The sequence below is a fragment of the Bombus huntii genome, chromosome 3 (genome assembly GCF_024542735.1).
Source record: "Bombus huntii isolate Logan2020A chromosome 3, iyBomHunt1.1, whole genome shotgun sequence".
NCBI lineage: Eukaryota > Metazoa > Arthropoda > Insecta > Hymenoptera > Apidae > Bombus > Bombus huntii.
This window is the reverse complement of record NC_066240.1, coordinates 6,242,512-6,261,946: the sequence shown is the minus strand read 5'-3', so window position 1 is coordinate 6,261,946 and position 19,435 is coordinate 6,242,512. Positions and strand designations below refer to the sequence as shown.

The window sequence follows — 19,435 nt, the reverse complement described above, 5'->3', positions numbered from 1 at the left end:
TTTCGAAGGGTGGCCTGTCGCCGGTTTCGCTATTGTTTCGGGGAAACACGTTCAAGCATAGAGTGAAATAAAGGATACGTTGAATACGAGCCGTGCTTGCCAGTTACGATCTGTATAGGGTTCAGTTTTGGCTTTGGGTTGAGATAATTTGACCGATCTGATGTTTAGAATGGCGTGATGGCAGAATATTTGATATCGTTGGAGACGAATTATTATTACAGTATTTTAACTTAGATTAAGAGAATGGTACGAAGGAAGAAATAGCGATAAGTAGATAGCAGATTTTTACAGAAATTCATATTCTTGTAGATACAATGAAGGACGTATAACTCGGAAGAAGGAAGGAAGATGAAAATTCGTTTTACCTATTAAAAAGTATAACAAGTGAACGCTATACTTTGGACATCTTATTACATTTTTATGCATTTTCTGCAATTTTTGCGTCTTTAAATTTTACATAAATGCATAAGAATCCGCAGTCTACTTATACAACAGGCGTATAATATATTCGCGAAAGGTTTTCAAAAGAGTTGAAATACATTCGTAAGTCACTGTACCGTCGCAGGTTACAAGTCGGAGCAACGTCGTCGACGATGGCACGCTGTGATCGCCGTATACCCTTAGAAATTCCGTTCACGTGCAAGATGGCGGCTGTAGTTTGCTCCCGACATGCACCGCCCCTGACTCTGTCTCCCGTTTCATCCCTCATCCTCTCCTTCTTTCACCATCCCTTTCCTATATTCTATCGTCCTTCTTCTTCCCTTCGACGGCCTTGCCCTTTGGAATGACGAGACGACGCGTTTTGTCGCGACGCCTGTGTCGGTTAAGCGTCCCAACAGTTTGTGACGACATGCCCATTACACCGGGTCGTGCTTTTCGCAAAACGGCTCAGGCAGAAAGTACGTAGCACGATGGAATACCCTTGGTGCTTCCCACCACCACCATCAGACAGACCTATTTGCCGGTCTTTGGAAAATAAACGCTCGCGGATACGCCCCTGAATACTAATTTCTTACCCCCGTAGAATCAGCCACGATTACCAGACTAGAACTCACGGTATACACTGCGTTTCGTAACTATGACATTAACGAAAAACTTTCAATTTTTATAAATTTTCTTATATATTTTCATGTACGAAACACCGATTACGTGGTCAGAAGACAGCGGATTTTCATGAATTTGTAAGAAACTCAAGGGCGCCAAAATGCATAAAATGCGCATAATATGCAAAAATATACAAAGTATCCAAAGTAGAGTACTTGTCGTAATATTTAGTAAGCGAACTGAATTTTTGCTTGGATTCCACTTCTTTAATCGAGTTTATGAAAATACGAATTTACAGAAACAACCGTAGTCTAGTGGTAAGAAAAGAAACAAACCATCTTTGAAATTGTATTAAGAAACAACTGACACAATAAAATTGGCTCTTTAAAAAGTAAATGTAAAAACTTGGTAATTATCAAAGTTTGTGAGGTTTGTTTTATTGTTTAGAAAGCCCTTTATCTAAACTTGATGACGAAATTTATTCCATAAAGGAAACTGTCATTAAAAAGCAACATACATATTTGTAACACATTTAAGATAACCAAGATTTGCATCGAGACAAGTAACAAAATTGACGAAAATTTAATCGGATTTTTATAATTTTAGTCAAATAAAAATGTATTATTTAAATCTTGGAAATTCTATAATTATGTGCTGTAATTGCTATTGAAATAGGTATACCTCATCGACTATAGTCTAACGTTACATTCACCTGTCTAAGATTCTCCCTGTAATTTTTCTAAATACACAAGCCACGTAATTAAGACACAGATACCTATAGATCAAAAAACTACAGAGATTATCAGATGCATAATTACATCGTGTCAGATTAATGGTAATCATTCAGAAGATTCCTAGTATCGTGGAACACACTGCTCTCCAGCGGCAGTGCAATGACATCTGGATTGATCAATTATTCCTCGTGTAACAGCCACGCAATCAGCATCGATCAAGAAATGCCACACGGGAAATCCGATCTAAGCGAATTGTGTCATATTTGATAATATTTATATATCTTCTCTTTACAGAAGCGTGCTAAATATGTAACTATGATTTATTTTCATAACGGTCGCTGTACAAGTATTGAAAGTCTTCGCGGAAAACGTTAAAACGTTTGCGTTGGGAATGTTATTTGATTCGTGCGTCCATTGGACATTCTCTGGAAAACTTGATCTCTTCGACAAACTGTGAATACAAAAAAATGAATACTGTTCTTATTTATTTTGTAACGCTCACTGTGTTTCATTTATAACACGCATGATATATTCATAGAAGGGGTTTCTACACGTACTTTCACGAGTCCGCGTATGACTTTGAAAGAGCTGACTCTCAAAGTTCAACCTCCTTCGACTTGGAATTTTTCGCAACGCGAAGTTTTTGATCTTCGACGAACATAAGTTTAATAACCTAAGGGCGGCTAGTTTTGTCAGGTTACCCTAAACGAAACTCGATAGTCCGATTCAGAGTCGAGGTGCCGATCATGTCCCTTGGGAAGATGGTTGCCAGGCCTTCGGGCAAAATTTTACCCTCTGCTCTCCCGGGACAAGTCGAACAACGAGCATTTAGCTAGCTAATACGCGTATTACAGCAGCATTGCTACTTTATGTCCTCGACCATTCTTTGAACCTGTACGATTTCGCCTCTGCATGGAATAAACTCTTTCAGAAATTTCTCTCTTTTAAAACAAATCTGAGACTATGAAAATGAAACGTATAGAGTCTAATGAAAACAAAAATGCTTCGCTCGAAAGTAAGGATGTGCGACAATATTTTTTATATTCACTATATAGCTTCGCGTAATTGTGGAGCGTTTTCGGTACACAAGGCAGGAAGCAAGAAGAAGTCGCTGGTAAGGGAAGCGAGAAGAGAAGAGAGGCAAGAGTCGCGGATGGGTTTTCAAGAAACGTGGTCGATGTTTGCCGCGGTCAAAGTGGTCTCGAGTGGCGTCCATTAGCCGGCCACGCGGTTACGTTCGACCTCTCGATCCCGGTGAGCGCGTGGAAAAGTACACGCTCGAGGAGCAAAGAAAGCCGTGCGTGTGTAAAGAAATACCGTGGAAGACACCTCGATTGCATGGCTACCGGGAGCCGCATGGCAAACATACGGCAAAAGCAACTGCTGCCTGTGTGTGCATATAATATCTCGTACAAGTGGCGTTCTCATCTTTTGCTCGCTTTTTGAAACGTCTCGAGTAACCAGTATGCCGGTTCTAGCTTATATATGAGTATGACGAGATGAAGCTTTTGAACCCTTTCATCGATTGCAAGATCGATTTCTCGGGTTTGAGTTCGTCCGCGAGGTTAATTGTTTTGTAGTTCCATTGCATCGAGTGCATCGATGGATGGATAAATGGATACGTAAAGACTCGCCACGACTAAACTGCAGATGTTTATGCATTTGCGGTGATCATGCATTGTGCATTTACGAATCTCGAAGATATAGAAATGAACAGAATTGTACATGATATGCAAGAATATATAAATATACAAAATATTGTGCAATCCGTTACAATATATATTCATACCAAGAGTTAGAAAAATATCACTACGCAGTTTCCATTTTTTTAGTTGCATTCGTAAAAATATGGAATTGCATAAAGGTCCGCAGTCTAGCTATGATCGTCGTACATCATCCTCTTTCTCGAATGTCCAATAGAGCGCAACGGCAGGGCACGTAAGCGTCTTAATACACTGGGGTGTTTACGCGAATTCGAAATTCAGGCTGCATAGAGGCGTCGTCCGGGACAATCGGGCTGCGGCGTGTTGCCCTCTCGAGACGCTTTCCATGGGCCACTTTGAATCTAACCAGGCAGCTTCACGCACGGCCGAATGTCATTATGTCGCAGGAGACAATCCCTGCCGGTAGCCCTCGAAGCGTGGAGGCCTTTCCATGTCGAATTTGTTTCCGATTTATTCGGCCGGCCGACGGGAAGAGAGTTCTCGAGGAAGAGCAGCCGTGGTCCTGATCATGCGCTCGGTTACACCCTTAAGTACGGTGGCCAATCGAGTGTCCTTTAATACCTCACGAGTGCCCACTTCCCGTTCCCTGCCATCGTCCAGGAAAATTCGAATCGTTCCTTCTGTATATAGGACTCTTTAGTGTTCTAAATTAGGTTTTAATGATGCTAAGTAATGATTTTAAGTGGTTTTGTATAACGATCTTATGATAATATTTGATTACATATTATAGAATTTCATACTAGGCGATAATATGTAATAAATAACATAAAATTGTATACAGTAGAACGTCATTTATATTTATAACGCATTTCGTTTATATGAAAGACAAAGTACAATGCCTATAGTAACTCCATAAACCACTAACAATAAGCGTTAACACCTAATTGATACTATTAGTGGAAATTAACCTACGATAAATTTAAAGTCTTATGAAATATGATGAAAATGTAATTCTATTGCTATTGTATTAGATATTTAATCATTATGTAATAGAAAAAAAATGAAAAGGTTCATTCGGAGAGTGTGAAACAAGATGATAGAAAAGTTTCGGTGTGTTTTAGGATATATTTACAAGTTTTGGCTGCTTTGTTACACGGTTACGCGAACATACACGCGTAATAAACTCTATTTTCATAAGCCGTTGCTATACCGAGGCTAGCCATAATTTCATAACAATAGTTCCATGCTAAATTTCCTCCACATGGGGAAAATCGCGTTCAGCAATGTCGCTGCGCGAAACTGCGTGCATTATCTTACAGTCACCAATTTCATCAGCCGCATAATTCGCCTGTGAAACGTTATTGCACTACACTCGTCACGAAGAAGTAACAAATGCTCTGCATTTCTGTTTTAAATTGCATTCCATTTCAAAGTACGTCGTCAAATAAGAACGAACATTCCGGTTTTCAAATAATTTCAATAATTTCCAGTTAACTCCAGCCTGATAAAAGTTGCAGATAAAATATTTCATTAAAACACATTTCAAGGTCACAGACATCCCGCAACTAACATAATTATCATTTATCAATTCCAAATATTTCACGTGCAATCGCTTCATACGCTATATATCATAAAACATGAGTCTCCTTTTCGAGCTTCACGATGTTATACAACAAAACCTAATAACATTTTCAATCCTCATTATTGGTCGCTAATAACCGCATATGTACAGTTCACGCGACATTGAAACGTAGAAAGAAAAAATACACCAAATTTTTCCGATACAAAAAACACCATAGCTTACATATACACGTACGTGTAACACTTGATCGAATGGAAAAATGGAAAGTTGCGACCGCTTTAGAGGGTGCATTAACGCGACGATAATAGGCGGTGCAAAGGTTTCCTGAATTTGAAAACCGGGCTGCGTGCGGACTACCCCCGTGCATCCTGTGTTAAAAGTTCTACACAGGATACACGGCAACGCATCGTCGTGTCGACAAATGCGCGTTTCGAATTGAACGCAGCTATTGATTGATTCGCGCGATCCAACGCCGGCTACAGATAAATAAACGGCGTCGATACCGCGGCTCGCTTCGTACTCCCAGCACAGAAAATAGCCGAATTCTCGCAAAACACGACGCCGTTTCATAATGCGAATGTCGCTGGAAAATATTTGCTAACAGCGGCTTGGTGTATAGCAGTGTCTGCCCGCGTTCAGATTTCCCAGAATTTCCACGATTCCATTCGGCCAGATCAAACCAGTTAATTTCGTTATAGTTTCATCGATTTTGAATGCCCCAAATGATTCTGTTGTTTTATTTGTTTCATATTTTATTTTATTTTACTCTTTTCCGTGTTTTCGGTATATAGTAAGATGCGAAGCTGAACGTGGTATTTAAATGGAATTTTTATAGCAATAAAATAACGATTTTCGAATCGTTTTACTTTTGTAGGAATGTCGCATCAAAATACCACATGATAAAGTGCGAAACTTATACGAAAATAAAGCATGAAATGTATGTTTCTTTAAACACAAGTCTAGCCTGAAAAGTACAAAATTTGATTCGTTACTAGAGCTAACTTTCACGATCAACTATAATATAAATCGTATATTGTTCCTCCTCTTTCGACGCAAATCTAACAAAACAGATTTTCGCTTAGTCCGGCAATCTGAAATAAACGAAAATCGCGATGAAATCCACGGGGTGAAATTATTTCGAGACGAACGAGCGATAATAAAGTAGTTTGCAACAGTGCTGGGTAGGTTCCTTGAAATGTTTTTCAAGCCATTGTCGCGACGTTTGGTGTATTTGTATCTCGCGACGAAGAAATATTCTGCGGATGCAGCTGTTGTCGCCGCGGGGTTCTCGACTTTCGCTGGCAATTCTGTCGGAAGTCCGGAACGATTCAATTGTTCGGAGGTATCGAGGCAACGAAAATCATTCTGGAGGAAAAATAATTGCACGAGATGGGAACGTTAATGCCCGTAAGCGACAAAAGCAGTCACGGCACGCGTGAACACCACAGTTCAACGCGTCCAATTAACAATATTGTGATTTGATGGCAACGTTCAGTGCAAACGTGAGAGATTATGTAACAGTAACAGTCGCTGAATACTCCCTTCCTGACTGACTTCCTTTCATATGCAACTTCAAACTCGAGTCTTGTATATTGCATCAATTTAAAATTCTTATTGCAATACACTGTGTTGAGAAAGAAAGAGCAAAGTCTCATTCGAAATATATTAAAAAGTGAAGTAATATCGCTTCCAAAGCTTATGTTTGCTATTGTAGAAAGAACGAAACACAAGATATTAAGAATTTTACTTTTCGCAATATCTTTGTTCACAGTGCCGATTAGTATTTCGAACGTAATCCAAAATCCTTCAATAATAAACTAATTATGAAACACCCAATAACAGAGTAATTAATAAAATAATCTTCCCAAAACCTTCAACATCCACCGTTGTCTAACCGGAAGTAACTTTTCATCTCTCCAAAAACTCACACCTCACTTTCAAGAACCCACATCCGACCAGAAAATACCAAATGTTTAACCGCCACCCTCTTTCCGCTGTATTCTTCCATCTCGCCCTAGCCATTTACCTTCTCACCGCTCAATTTTCGTTTCATCATTCATCATTAAAAATACGATTCTTTTGTAAAACGTTCGGCGTGTCGCCTCTCGTGCACCGGAAACGCGCAAATAGCCAGATAAACATCTTCGCTCTCGATTCCTGAATCACGATCTATTTGTCAATTGCCGAGTGGGTCGATCCTAAAAATACATTGCAGGACAGCCAATTTTGACAATGGCGGCTATAAATGGATTATTAGGCGTTGGAATCGCGCAACACCTGACACGAAGGGAAGACCAGACCGAGTTCACGCCATAGCATTCCAAAGGCTTTTGGTTCGTGCAGCCAACCGCCAGGGAGTTCCCATTTTACGCGTCCTGTTCGCCGCTCGAAGGATCGACTAATATTTTACCTGCGTGCCGCGGGACAAAAGTGTTGACCGAGGCCCTTCGCATTCATTCGGTCGTGTCTCATGGGAAAGTGGCTCGCGATATTTCGTAATGAGTAGACTGCGGATTTTTATACGTTTATGGAAAATTGGAAAGCATAAAGGTGCACAGAATATATATAAATAATAGGATAAAATATAGAAAATATGCAAGATATAGTATTTTCTATAATATTTAGGAGATGACAATTTTCTTAATTATATTGATAAGGATATGAATTCGCATAAATATTCACAGTCTATTAAGGAGCAACAATTAATCAGTTGGTTTTCTCTTTTTACATAGAAATTGAACCGTAATCACGTATGCAAGCCAAAAAGTTAAGAAAACAAAAAGTGAGGCCGGTCAGTTTAGTTACTGAAAGGCTCATATAACCTTTGCTACAAATTTCTCTTAAGGGAACCTCCATCTATGACAGTTAATTAATGGGTAACCAATTTTCCCACCCCCAATTAACGCAATCAAAAAGCCTCATAATCGACAAGCAACACGATCAAACCAACTACGTACTTCGATTAATTCAAAGGCTACTCCATAATGATAACACAATACCGCCTCTTCCGACAAGGGAAGCGGAAAGCATCCTTGGCGTCAGTGGTCCGATGCATAGGCGATCCTAATCCACGCAGCCGCAAATCCATTTGCAGAGTAACAACTATCGAGGTAACAAGATCACCGGCCGATTCTGCTCTACTGTACCTTCATCATCTATGATCGAACTCTGTCTGCATACATACCTGCGTATATGTGTAGATATCTGTGTACATAGGTCTATATGTATACAACGTGCTACCAAAATCATAGTTGCGAAAACGATGACTCCCTGTGTAGAAATAAATCGAAAAGTGTAACGTTTCTTCGTACCACCTTTTTCAAAGCAACAAATTCTTAAAGTTCAATGATTCTAAAATTCCGAGAAAAATTGCTTAACCTGACCCGAATATTCTTCTCCGATTCAAATACCTAACCCTGTCTTATCCTTCCAAACAAATTTTCAAATTCCATTTTCTCCAGAACGGAGCGTCCTCTAAAGAAATCTTATTCTAAATTTCTTACTTTTTCTTACGTTAAGATTCACGCATCAAGCCCAGTTGCAGCCCGATTTTGGAATCACTCAATACGTATTTGTGCGCGCGCGTATATGCATATGTATACAGGTGTGCGTGTATTCTACTCCGTGTGCATACGTGTACCACGGTGCATCCGGTGTGTATGACACGGGTCGCATCGTAGCCAGTTTCACTACATGCATACGCTCTAGCTCCGGCTGCATCATCGGTTATGTGCATGTATATGCATGACGCGTTGCAAGCGTGTAGCAAACAACGCGAACGGACGCGGTCGATCCGGCAATCTGATCTAAATACGTCCGGCGACGATACGCATCGCGAACCTACGCTGATTTCCATCCGATTTTCCTACTTTTTATCTCATACTCGCGATCTTTCTATCGATTTTTAAAAGGTTGAGCTGTTTGCTGAAAGACGTGAAAATGGAGCAGGTTTGACAGTTGTCTTCCTGTTTGTCGAGGAATCGCGGAAGCGCGGCATGAGAAGAATTTGTGGAAGTTTCTGAATTTTTGCGGTTAGGTATTATCGATGGTGGGATTGTATAAAGTGAGAATTTGAATTCATAAATACATATTGGAATATTTATGAGAAATGAAATGGCGAGCCACACGAGAAATTATTAGAACTTCTAACAATTATTGCTTTATGTGTGACCTTACACTGTACGGAATTTATATAGTCAATATTGTATATAATATTATGAGATTCATATCTACACGAATATAATTATGAAAATTGCACCTAAATAAAGAATTGTTTTTATCTATCAAATATTATAACGAATGCTATCGTTTGCATAGCGACAATGAGCCATTCTATGCTGACATTTTATATTATATTTTATGACAAAATATGTCTGCAGTTTCTTTTGATAAGGTAAATACACATTCTATATACAGCATTTTAATAAATAATTTGTTTCGTATAAAAATGACATCTCAGGATTAGACTAGATACAGGATTAGATTAGAATATTTTAAACACTTGTTCGTGTTTCACTAACGTTGTCTAATCTTATCGCAAATAATGCTGAATAGATCTTCCCCAATGAGAAAGACATTAATTCTAAGCTGTTGTTTGAAAATCCATAAGATAATCTGTTTTCCTTGAACGGTTCTTAACTGTTTCGCTCACGATGGATCTGATAGTTATGTGAGGTGCATCGAGCACGTTCGATGGAGTAGTAGATGTATAACATTTTACAAGCCGGTTTCCTTTTTAACGTTAAATAACGTGTAATTCTGGTAAATAATTCGTTAAATATTCGTTTATGAGGAATTTGTTAAATATTCATTATAACATAGAAATGTTTACGTCACAATATCAGGCGGTACTTCAGTATTCTAATTTTCCTGCGAGTTCTTTGCCAGCAACAATACAAGATTTACCAGTTCCTGTGACAAAGTGTTCCATTGTCTCTTGATTCATCAAATGAAACCTTAAACGATCGTATTGCGAGCGACAACCTAATCCTCAATAGTACACTGGCACAGAGGCGGGAAGCCCCGCGATGAAAACGAAAGCAATTTGTTAAATATTGCTTCCGACGATGACAAACGATACGGACACGGGACAGGATGTTGTTCGTTTCTCCAAGATTCTGAAAATATTTCAACGTAGATGAATCACAATAACTCGGAATTTCGACTATATAGTAGTTACACATCCCTTAAAATATCGTTAATAATAGTGATTCAAACGATATTAGCAATTTTTTAAAGAAATAATCTTTCTTCGGAGGAATGTTTTTCTGAAAAATAATTAACAACTCTGTATTAACAATTCGGTACGAAAAATTGGAAAAATTCGATTAATGGCAAATATTTATGTGGTTTCATGTGGTTTTAAATATATAGGTTTGTGAATTTCAAGCTTTTCACCGTTTGATCAAATACTATAATAGGTTGAACTTTATAATTTTTGAAAAAGATTGATCTGTTTAAAGCTTGTTAAATAATCTTTTATAGAAGAGAAATTAAAACAGTGGTTAACGATAAGACGTTAAATACAAATCTTCGGAACGTGCTTTGTAAGTTATGATACAATAATATAGGCAAGACAACATTTCAGATAGAAAAATTAATTGAAAGTTTCTAGGCTTTAGACATATTTTACCTCCTATCGTTAAATTTGGGAGAATTATAACTTTACGTAGCAGTTATACATCAGGTAATACCTTTCCTTCAAAATTTTTACTTTGTTCTTAAGTTTCCACTAAACTAAAATTTGACGTAGGTCATGTGAAAATTCTTCCTTGTATCCATTTCGAACTAGTTCTTTACATTCCCAGACGATTCTATACCACGAACAGGGTGTTAGAAAAACAGTCAGACGCGTTTGCTTGCTGGAAAGCCCATTGTAACTATGCAAACGTTGATCTGGTTTGTTGTTCCAAACCCACTAAGCGACCTATCGTTCCGAGTTTTCGAATATTTAACAAATAATGACGTAGCGTAACGCTGACCATAAAACGAAATCACGAACCGGGAGACAGATGGAAAAGAAATGCGGTTTTCTCAATGCTTCTTTGTTCAGCGTGATAGATCGAAATCGTGTCGTATAACCTTATACATTGTTAAAGATATTTTAGAAATATTTTTCTTCGCTATTGTTATTTGTATTATATTTTTAAAAAATAATATGTAATATATTTATTATATATTATAGTACTCATGGCATTAAAATCTTCTCCTATTATTACTATAAGGGAAAAAATATTTTCCTTTATCCCTGATTTGACCATTCATCCCCTCAGCCTCTCAATTTTTTCGATCAGATCCCCCTGCACGAATATTATAATCCTCGATTTTGAAGATATCGTATCCTTGGACAGGTTGCTGAAATTCTTTTCTCAATTATTTAATAAGAAGATTTAAATAATTTTTAAGGCTACGCTGATGTAACGTTCAATTTCTTCTCATTTATATTTAGCGTATCTCTCGATTATTATTTTAATCGATATCGGCATTTGTATTATTAATTTCTCTACTGTATTTGTTGTTATTTCATTCTAAATTTCGATTCGAATTTTAGACAAACTTCTTCTAGCTTTGCATATAAATTTCGAATATTCCAAGTACATTTGAATATTATCATAAAATATGGTAAGTAGGATATTGTTAAAGTTTTACAAATTTTGTGGAATCGTCGAAGCGTTTGAATTCGATTTCCCGTGAAAATTCAAATGGCAGCTGAGATTCATATTTAACACGTCGAGAACGCCGCAGCTCGGTTAATTACGAATTTTAACGCTGTATCTTGAACACGATTCCGTCGGCTAAATTGTTCGCAAAACTTTTAATAGCGAACCGTTAAAATCAAAAACTCGGCTAAAAGCTGCACCGAACAAAATGATTATATTCTTGAAAGCACGCTTTAAGCACGGCCTAATATTATCGTCGCATTATCATTACCAAACACCTGCAAAATAGCATCGATTTTTATCGATTTTAAACCCGATTATAACTACTTAACGTGCATTATAATAATAAATCCTTTTTATAAAATTTCATATAAAAATATAAGGAAAATTAAAAAATATCTCCTTTATTTTTGTCTCGTAGGTATACCGATATAGATTCACGTTCGAATCTCAAATTCAATTTTCGTAAATATTTCATGATTTTTAATAGAAATTTTATATTATATTATTTTAATAAACTTGGAATAAAAATTTCATATCATATTATTTGGTTTAATAATTCAAAATTTTTAATGAACATTTCAGTGAATTTACAACATACACATTTATATTTTTGATTTGAATGATTTTTTGCAAGGTATATTTGCAATTTGCTTACATTCTATTTTCAATTAAAAATTCGAAACATAATATGTACATAATAAAAACTTTGATATATGTAATATTTTTTACAAAATATCATCTTACTCGTATTATGCCATGAAAATCGTAAACCAGGTCTTTGTTAAGTGTTCCACTTATGATATTTTACATTCGAGTATATTATTAGATAAGACAGGTTTTTAGCAAATCGTTTCGAACATCGCTTCTGTCTTATTTGTATGTTAAAACATTTTGTCATATGATTTTCTCGTCCCCTTATCGAACTTAAAGCACTGATACGATTATCTAAAGAAGTTACGTTGCAATAATTGAAAGTATAATGTGCAATAAGCAAATGAACGATCGACTAGTAATCACTGTGCACAAGTATACATAGATAAACTAAGCACATCGACGCACTTTATGATTTAAGTGAATGTAAATAATATTTATCTATTCCATTTGTGTCGTTCTGCAACCTAAAAAATTGAAGCGATGATTCGAAGAAAAAACTGATTGATAAAACAAGAGTTCATGAAGTATGTCACAGCTTGAATTATTCTATGATACAAGTGAAAGAAAAAAGTAGTAGTAGAGAAGACATTAGTCGAAAGATAAATATAACAAATTATTTTTAATAATAATATCTGGAATGTTTTGTTTTTCAAAATGTCCAAATAGTCGGTAATACTGTGTTATCGTGAAAATTTGTTATTTCAGGTATACTTTATTCGAAATTACTTAAAGGCAGAGTTTTTCATTTATATGTAACCCCCAATGGAGAATATTTATAATATAATATAAGATTATTATTGACAAAAACAGCCTTCCAATAATTGTATTTAAAAGTTCCCAAATAATTTCTCTCTTTCAAAGACACGTTATTCCTTGGGGTTTCCGATCCTCAAATGAAGCTAATGGTAAAAGAAGTACTAAACACGTTTCAGTCGAGTCAACATCAAAACGCATATACGAAACGTTCTGCATAATTAATCGTTAAATCGTTAAATAGCTTCAAAGTGTATTGAATCGTGTGCTGGATGTTGTTTTGTGACGGGAACGAATCATCGATGATTTTAAGCCGCCACCGATAGAAATGCCTCGAAAAACAAACCGCGTGCAATCCCGCTCTTAACACGAATACCTTCGTTATTTTTCCCGCCTTTTTCTCAAACGGGTTCCGTGACACGCAGAAAAATGCGAAAAGTTGACACAAACATTCCGTGTACATTTGTGCACCGATGGAAAATCCTGAGTGGCCAATGTGGCTATGCACTTTACTTGTCGTAACAACAAACGCTTCTATCGTGGCCATTTAGTCGATGCACGTAAGAACACGATAAGGATTCACCGATATTCTCGTGTGTTGAAGGATTTGCAACGCTGTTAGTTTTCCAACGCGTGTTCGAAATATGTAAATGCTTCCGAGATGCTGGAACAAGATTAAAAACATGAAGTGTCTGGTAATTAGGAATAATTCTTTTAAAATAACAGTGTTTTTATTCTATTAGTGAATAATTATATTCGATATTTCTGGATCAATTTATCGTAACATGATTTTAATCCTATCAGACCCAAAGCCGCGTATACACGTCTATTATTAATTATTTTATACTCAGGTATAATTATTATCAAGAATTATGATTGAAAGCAACTTTGCTCCTGGTAATTATGGTCATCACTCGTATTCACTTAATATCATTTTTTTGTTTATTGGATAGTGAATAACGTTCAATAATATCATATCGTATAATTCATGTAGTTATTAGTATTTTTATTCTTATCTTCATTTCGATTCTATTGCTTTTAAAGAGTTTACATTAACCGATAAAAGATTTGTTTTAGTAAATGAACATTTGTTTAGTTGACAACGATTTAACACGTGATTTCAGTAACCGATCTATTGCATTGTAAAAACTGATAACTTTATATTGAGAGAGAAAGAGAAAGAGGGAGAGAGAGAGAAAGAGGGAGAGAGAGAGAGAGATTTATCATTTGTGTAAAGATAATTATATTCCTGCATTTGTTTGAAATAGGTACGTGCATAGTTAGGTTATACTCATTAGCCAAAGTTCACTGAATTCATAGTTCAAATCATTATGCGTGATATTTTCAATCTTCTAATGCACTATACATATTATCTATGTCAAGATATTTGTACGCTTCTTATATATTATTATGCTTACTGCTTGTGCTTTGTTTTCAAATCTTTTATTTTGTCTTAAACACAAAATAGAACAACAAAACTTTGCAATATTTTTAGTCACAGCACTCGTTCATAACAAGTATATCTCTTTCCCGCCGAATTAAACTGGAATCAATTTAACTTTCTTACAAAGGAAAGATTCAAATTTCTCAAATGTTCTCTTGCGTTAGCGAAATTCAAATTCGAAATTTGTTTTAACGAACACTTGTTTCCTCCTAAAAAAGTTATCAACCTAGGACCTTAACCATACAGTCCTGTACAGATTTCCTTTCTTGTTTAGAGCTAAAAATTGTCCAATCACGTTAAAAATGCGGCAGGTGAAGAATAAAACGAATCGAGAATTCATGGGAACAGAAACTTTATTCAGCTTCAATTGAATCGAGATGCGGCAGTTCCGCGCTGAGAATCAAGAGAGACAGATCGACCACGTATCTGTGTTACTTAAGGAAATCTTTAAAAAACCGTCTATATTTCTTTCCATTTAGTCATTTGCCATTTTTCATTTACGAACGAATCGTAAGAACCGCGATCTATCTGTCTATCATGGTTCGTGTTCGTGTATGTTCAATTTATATTTATTCGCGTCTGCATGTGTTTGTGTTTGTTTGTATGTTAATTGTGATACATCTCAATTATACGTAGGCACGTATACATAGGTACATATACATACATACAGAAGGGGCGAGAAGTTGCACAGAATAATATTCTTCATATATCGTGTATATCGTTCGAGACGATATATGGATTATAATAAAGACGAGACTATCGGTAAACCTTCGAACGTTCGTATATTACACTTTGAACAGGCGGGTCTGCTTTTCAGTCTGATGTAATGCCCCACATTGGAATTTCATAGTTACGGAAAAACGTATGAAATTACGTATAGAGACACATTATTTTCTATTTTGCGGCATCCTCCTTCTATTTACACAAATTCCTTAGTTCCCAAGCTAGAATTCCACTATCAACGCAAATATTCATAATTAATGGACGTTCGTTATTATCCTTGCATTTTGAGAAGTTTTTTGATAATTTTACCCTCTATGACAATGAACTCTAGCTTAAGGAGAAGATTTTAAGAGTGAAAATGAAATTTGTGCAACGTTTAAATTAAATATTTGATTTAAAAATACTTTTATAATTAATCGCGACGTTTACCATAAATACCACGTAGTTTTATATCGACTGATAAAAATATATGACTAACATACTCATTAATTTAATAAAAAGAATTCAGGTCTCACAATTTTACAGAAAAGGTGAGAAGTGCTGAAACTTTTGAGTGACTTTAACGCATATCTATAAGGAAGTAAGTACGATATCTTTTAATTGTCCATCTTGATGTTCATTCGCGAATAATGGAATTCTAAGCTCAAAATCTCCGACTACACGTATTCTTATACATTTATATTTATATAGTACACATAGACTCTCCCCTAACACGTGTTGCATGATACGTGGATTCAAGTACCGGACTCGAACTGAAAGATACATCGTGATTCGTACCGGAAGCGACGGGACATCAGTTCGAACAGCCAATTAATGGAGAAGTGGAAAATTCGTTCGTTTTATCCCAAAATACGCGAAAATAACATATTGCGCGCATACTTCCAAGTAAACAAAAACGGTCATACGTATATTTACAAAGACAATTAGATAAATATTAATCTAATTACAAGGTGAAGGATCGAATTGGCATAGTCGAAGGAACAAAAACAATTACGCAATTTGGCACGACTAATTAGCACCAGTTTATTTTAGCGATGCACATTGGACCAAAATCGAAATTTCATGGCTTAGATTCTTGGAGCATAGAATTAAAATAATTTTGGATCTTTATACTAACGAATTTTATGCTCTAAAAATAAATTGGATTTACTCGAGCCAGAATCTTAGAATATATAACATATTCGGGTGAAATAATTCCAAATTTTTCTACTAATGACTCTTGTACGTTGAAAAGATATTGGAGTAGGGATTTTTTAATGAATTTCATTATCACACTCAACACTCGAGAGTTGAATAACGATATAACTTTAAAATCAGACAATTCAAAATTTGATTAATTCTGTAAATTTTTGTTCTCGGGATTAAATATCTTTAATTATTGCTTCTTTATAGATAACTAAAATTTATCCTACAGACTAAAATGATTAATTTTCTATCCTTTGGTTTATTTTTAACTTATCAAAATTTATTAATACAAAGATCATTAAATTTATTGGAAAATCGCCCTAAAGAATCTGTAAACTAAAGATTATTACTAAATTATGGATTTTTATTCATTTATGTAAAATTTTAAAGTGCAAAAATATAAATAATACATTAATACACAAAAATATACAATGTATCGAAAATAAAAATATAATTTTAGTTTATATTTTAAATTTTCTAATATTTTCTAATTTTTTATGGATAAAACAAATATCTATTTCAGTTCTATACTTCGTGTACAGCAGAACTTCGATTATTCGAACATCACGACTAATGAAAAATTTAGGAATGGTCCCTGACAACAAAGATTGCAAAACGAAAATAGAAAATGGATAAAATTATGACACTTCTATTCGCAAGCTTTTATTTCTATCTAATATCAGCATTCATAAAATAATTACTAAAGTGAAACATAATCGTAATCAAATAAATAATTCTCCCTGACATGAAAGTTATTCGATTATGCGAACAGTATAAATTAACAGTAAGTTCAAATAATCAAGGCGCTGCTGTATTCCTGGAAATAACGAACTTGCATAAAAATCCACAATTCACAGTCCACAATCGTTTCCTTTCTTGTATCATCTAGTTAAATTTTATTCTAAATTTCGTTCGTGGACCACTGTGCCTCAAACCTTCCCAAATACCAACCCTCCAAACAATATAAAAAAAGGCCAAAAGCCGTCCATCAAAAGAATTCCCGACCTCTTATCCATCACCTCTTTATCCACCTCTACACGTCGCTTACTCCCAGCATCGTTCACCTTCACAATCCTCCAACCACCTCGAACAGTCTGCGATTAGTCTCGAACCAGAAATAACTCGAGTAATAAACGCGAAATCTTCCATTAAACGTTGGACCCATTGCTGGAGGTCGCCGGCACGTAATAATTCCTCGCTTGCAGATGGCTCTGAATATGAAGTCCCGAAATCTGCCCACTCTGAATGCCCTGGTTGGACCAGTGACCAGCCGTCGAGATGACCTTAGCCTCAGGACTGGCCGACGGCGTGTTGGGCGACGGCAGAGTATTTGTCTCAGCCACAACATCCACATCAACATCCTCCTCATCCTGATCAGGCTCCTGAAGATCATGTAACTCATCCTCACTGCAACTAAACCTCCTTGCCTTCTGTGGCCTGAGATCGGACTCTATCTGATGCTGGTCATCAGGCGCAAGGAGACTCGCGACGTCGAACTGTCTCTTCCTCGAAGGTTGAAAAGTCGATGACTGCCTCAGAGTTTGACTCTGGAACGTTTGTTGCTGTTGTTGTTGCTGTTGATGGTGTGGATGATGGTGATGTGGCGTCCAGATTCCCGGCATGGGCTGAGAAGCCACTGGGGGTCCTAAAGTAGCTGGAGGAGGTGGTGTGGCTGGTAACGGAGGTGGGCTTGGACTATCTGGCTCCTCGTCGACGGCTAAACCCATGTGCCTTCTCACCTTCCTTTGAGCCTTGCGCCTTCTGAAATCTCCCCGTCGAAAGTCTTCTAGATTCGCTGGATGTATGGCCCAATAATGACCTTTTCCATTAGCACTTCTTCCTGATTTAACGAAACAGTCGTTCAGTGACAAATTGTGTCTTATTGAGTTCCTCCAGCCTGGTCCTCGTGTTCTAAAGTAAGGATAGTGTTCTAATATATGTTGGTAGATGTCAGATAGCACGAGTTTTTTCTCTGGCGAAGATAAGATCGCCATAGCGATAAGGCCAATGTAACTATGTTGAGGTTTGGGCTCTTCCGGTATACGCTGATGATGAGGATGAAGAAGAGCCATGGACAGAGCTAACCGACTGGGATATCCGGCAGCAGCCGCTGCAGCCGGATATAATGGTAGCGGCGCAGGAAATCCTGGACCCATCCCTAAATGTGTTGGAGCACTGGATGGAGGATGCCCCACGCCTGGATGTTGGGGATGCAGCTGCTGAGCCAGCCTCAGTCTCTCAGCCATTGCGTAATGGTACAATTGAAGTCTATAGTGTTCCAGTCCAGGCAAGAAGCCTGTCATGGGGTTGCCCAGACCGACGGCTAGAGGCTCCTTGGCCGGCGGTGGGCTCTCGTTGCTGCACATGGTCGTTTCTTGAGAAACCAATTGTCTAGGATCCTAGATCACTACCACAATCATGAAACTTCACAGTCTTCATTCAGTGTCTTAATAACAATTGATATGTCGATAACGGGAATTCTTATGAAATATCTTTACATTTAATAGGTGTCACTGGTACGATAGTTCGTAATGTCGCAAGCACGAATGAATTTTGAGCTTGAGTTCGACGAAGCACAGTGGTATTGGAGCAAGTGAAAAACGAAATTAGAGATCGGTACGGAGTGTGGATCGATCGCGGCCGATGTTTTCCATAGGTTTTCAGGCTGTTTGTCACGATGCGCTCCGAGCGACCGACTGGTCATGATTTACGATTCGGCCGTCTGCCAGGAGAGCACCGATGGCTTCTCCCCACTAGGTGCTGGGGGAGAGACGACAAGCTCCGCCCGTTTACCCGGAATAGAGTGCGGGCTTTGTATGCCGAGACCTGAACCCGTGAAACGATCCTCCGACCAATAAGCACAGAGAGGACGGTCGAAGATGGAACCCTCTGCCATCCCGCCACACCTACCACCATGGATATTGATCCTGAGCTTCGTATCTGTTGCGGGAGCGGCGGCGCGACTCACCGATGCTGCCCGGTTCTCTTAT

At 37.2% G+C, this 19,435-nt stretch overlaps 1 protein-coding gene across 1 annotated transcript; it reads right to left on the bottom strand.

Moving 5' to 3' along the window:
- Window positions 1-14,872: 14,872 nt before the first annotated feature.
- On the bottom strand, window positions 14,873-19,185 carry LOC126878414 (fork head domain-containing protein FD4). The gene has a single exon (XM_050641178.1). The coding sequence runs from the start codon at window positions 18,809-18,811 to the stop codon at window positions 17,594-17,596; it is 1,218 nt and encodes a 405-aa protein (XP_050497135.1). The 5' UTR covers window positions 18,812-19,185; the 3' UTR covers window positions 14,873-17,593.
- Between the last annotated feature and the right edge of the window lie 250 nt (window positions 19,186-19,435).

Bases quoted from the DNA above. Each gene is read 5' to 3' on its own strand.
- LOC126878414 (XM_050641178.1), bottom strand. From the start codon at position 18,811: ATGTGCAGCAACGAGAGCCCACCGCCGGCCAAGGAGCCTCTAGCCGTC.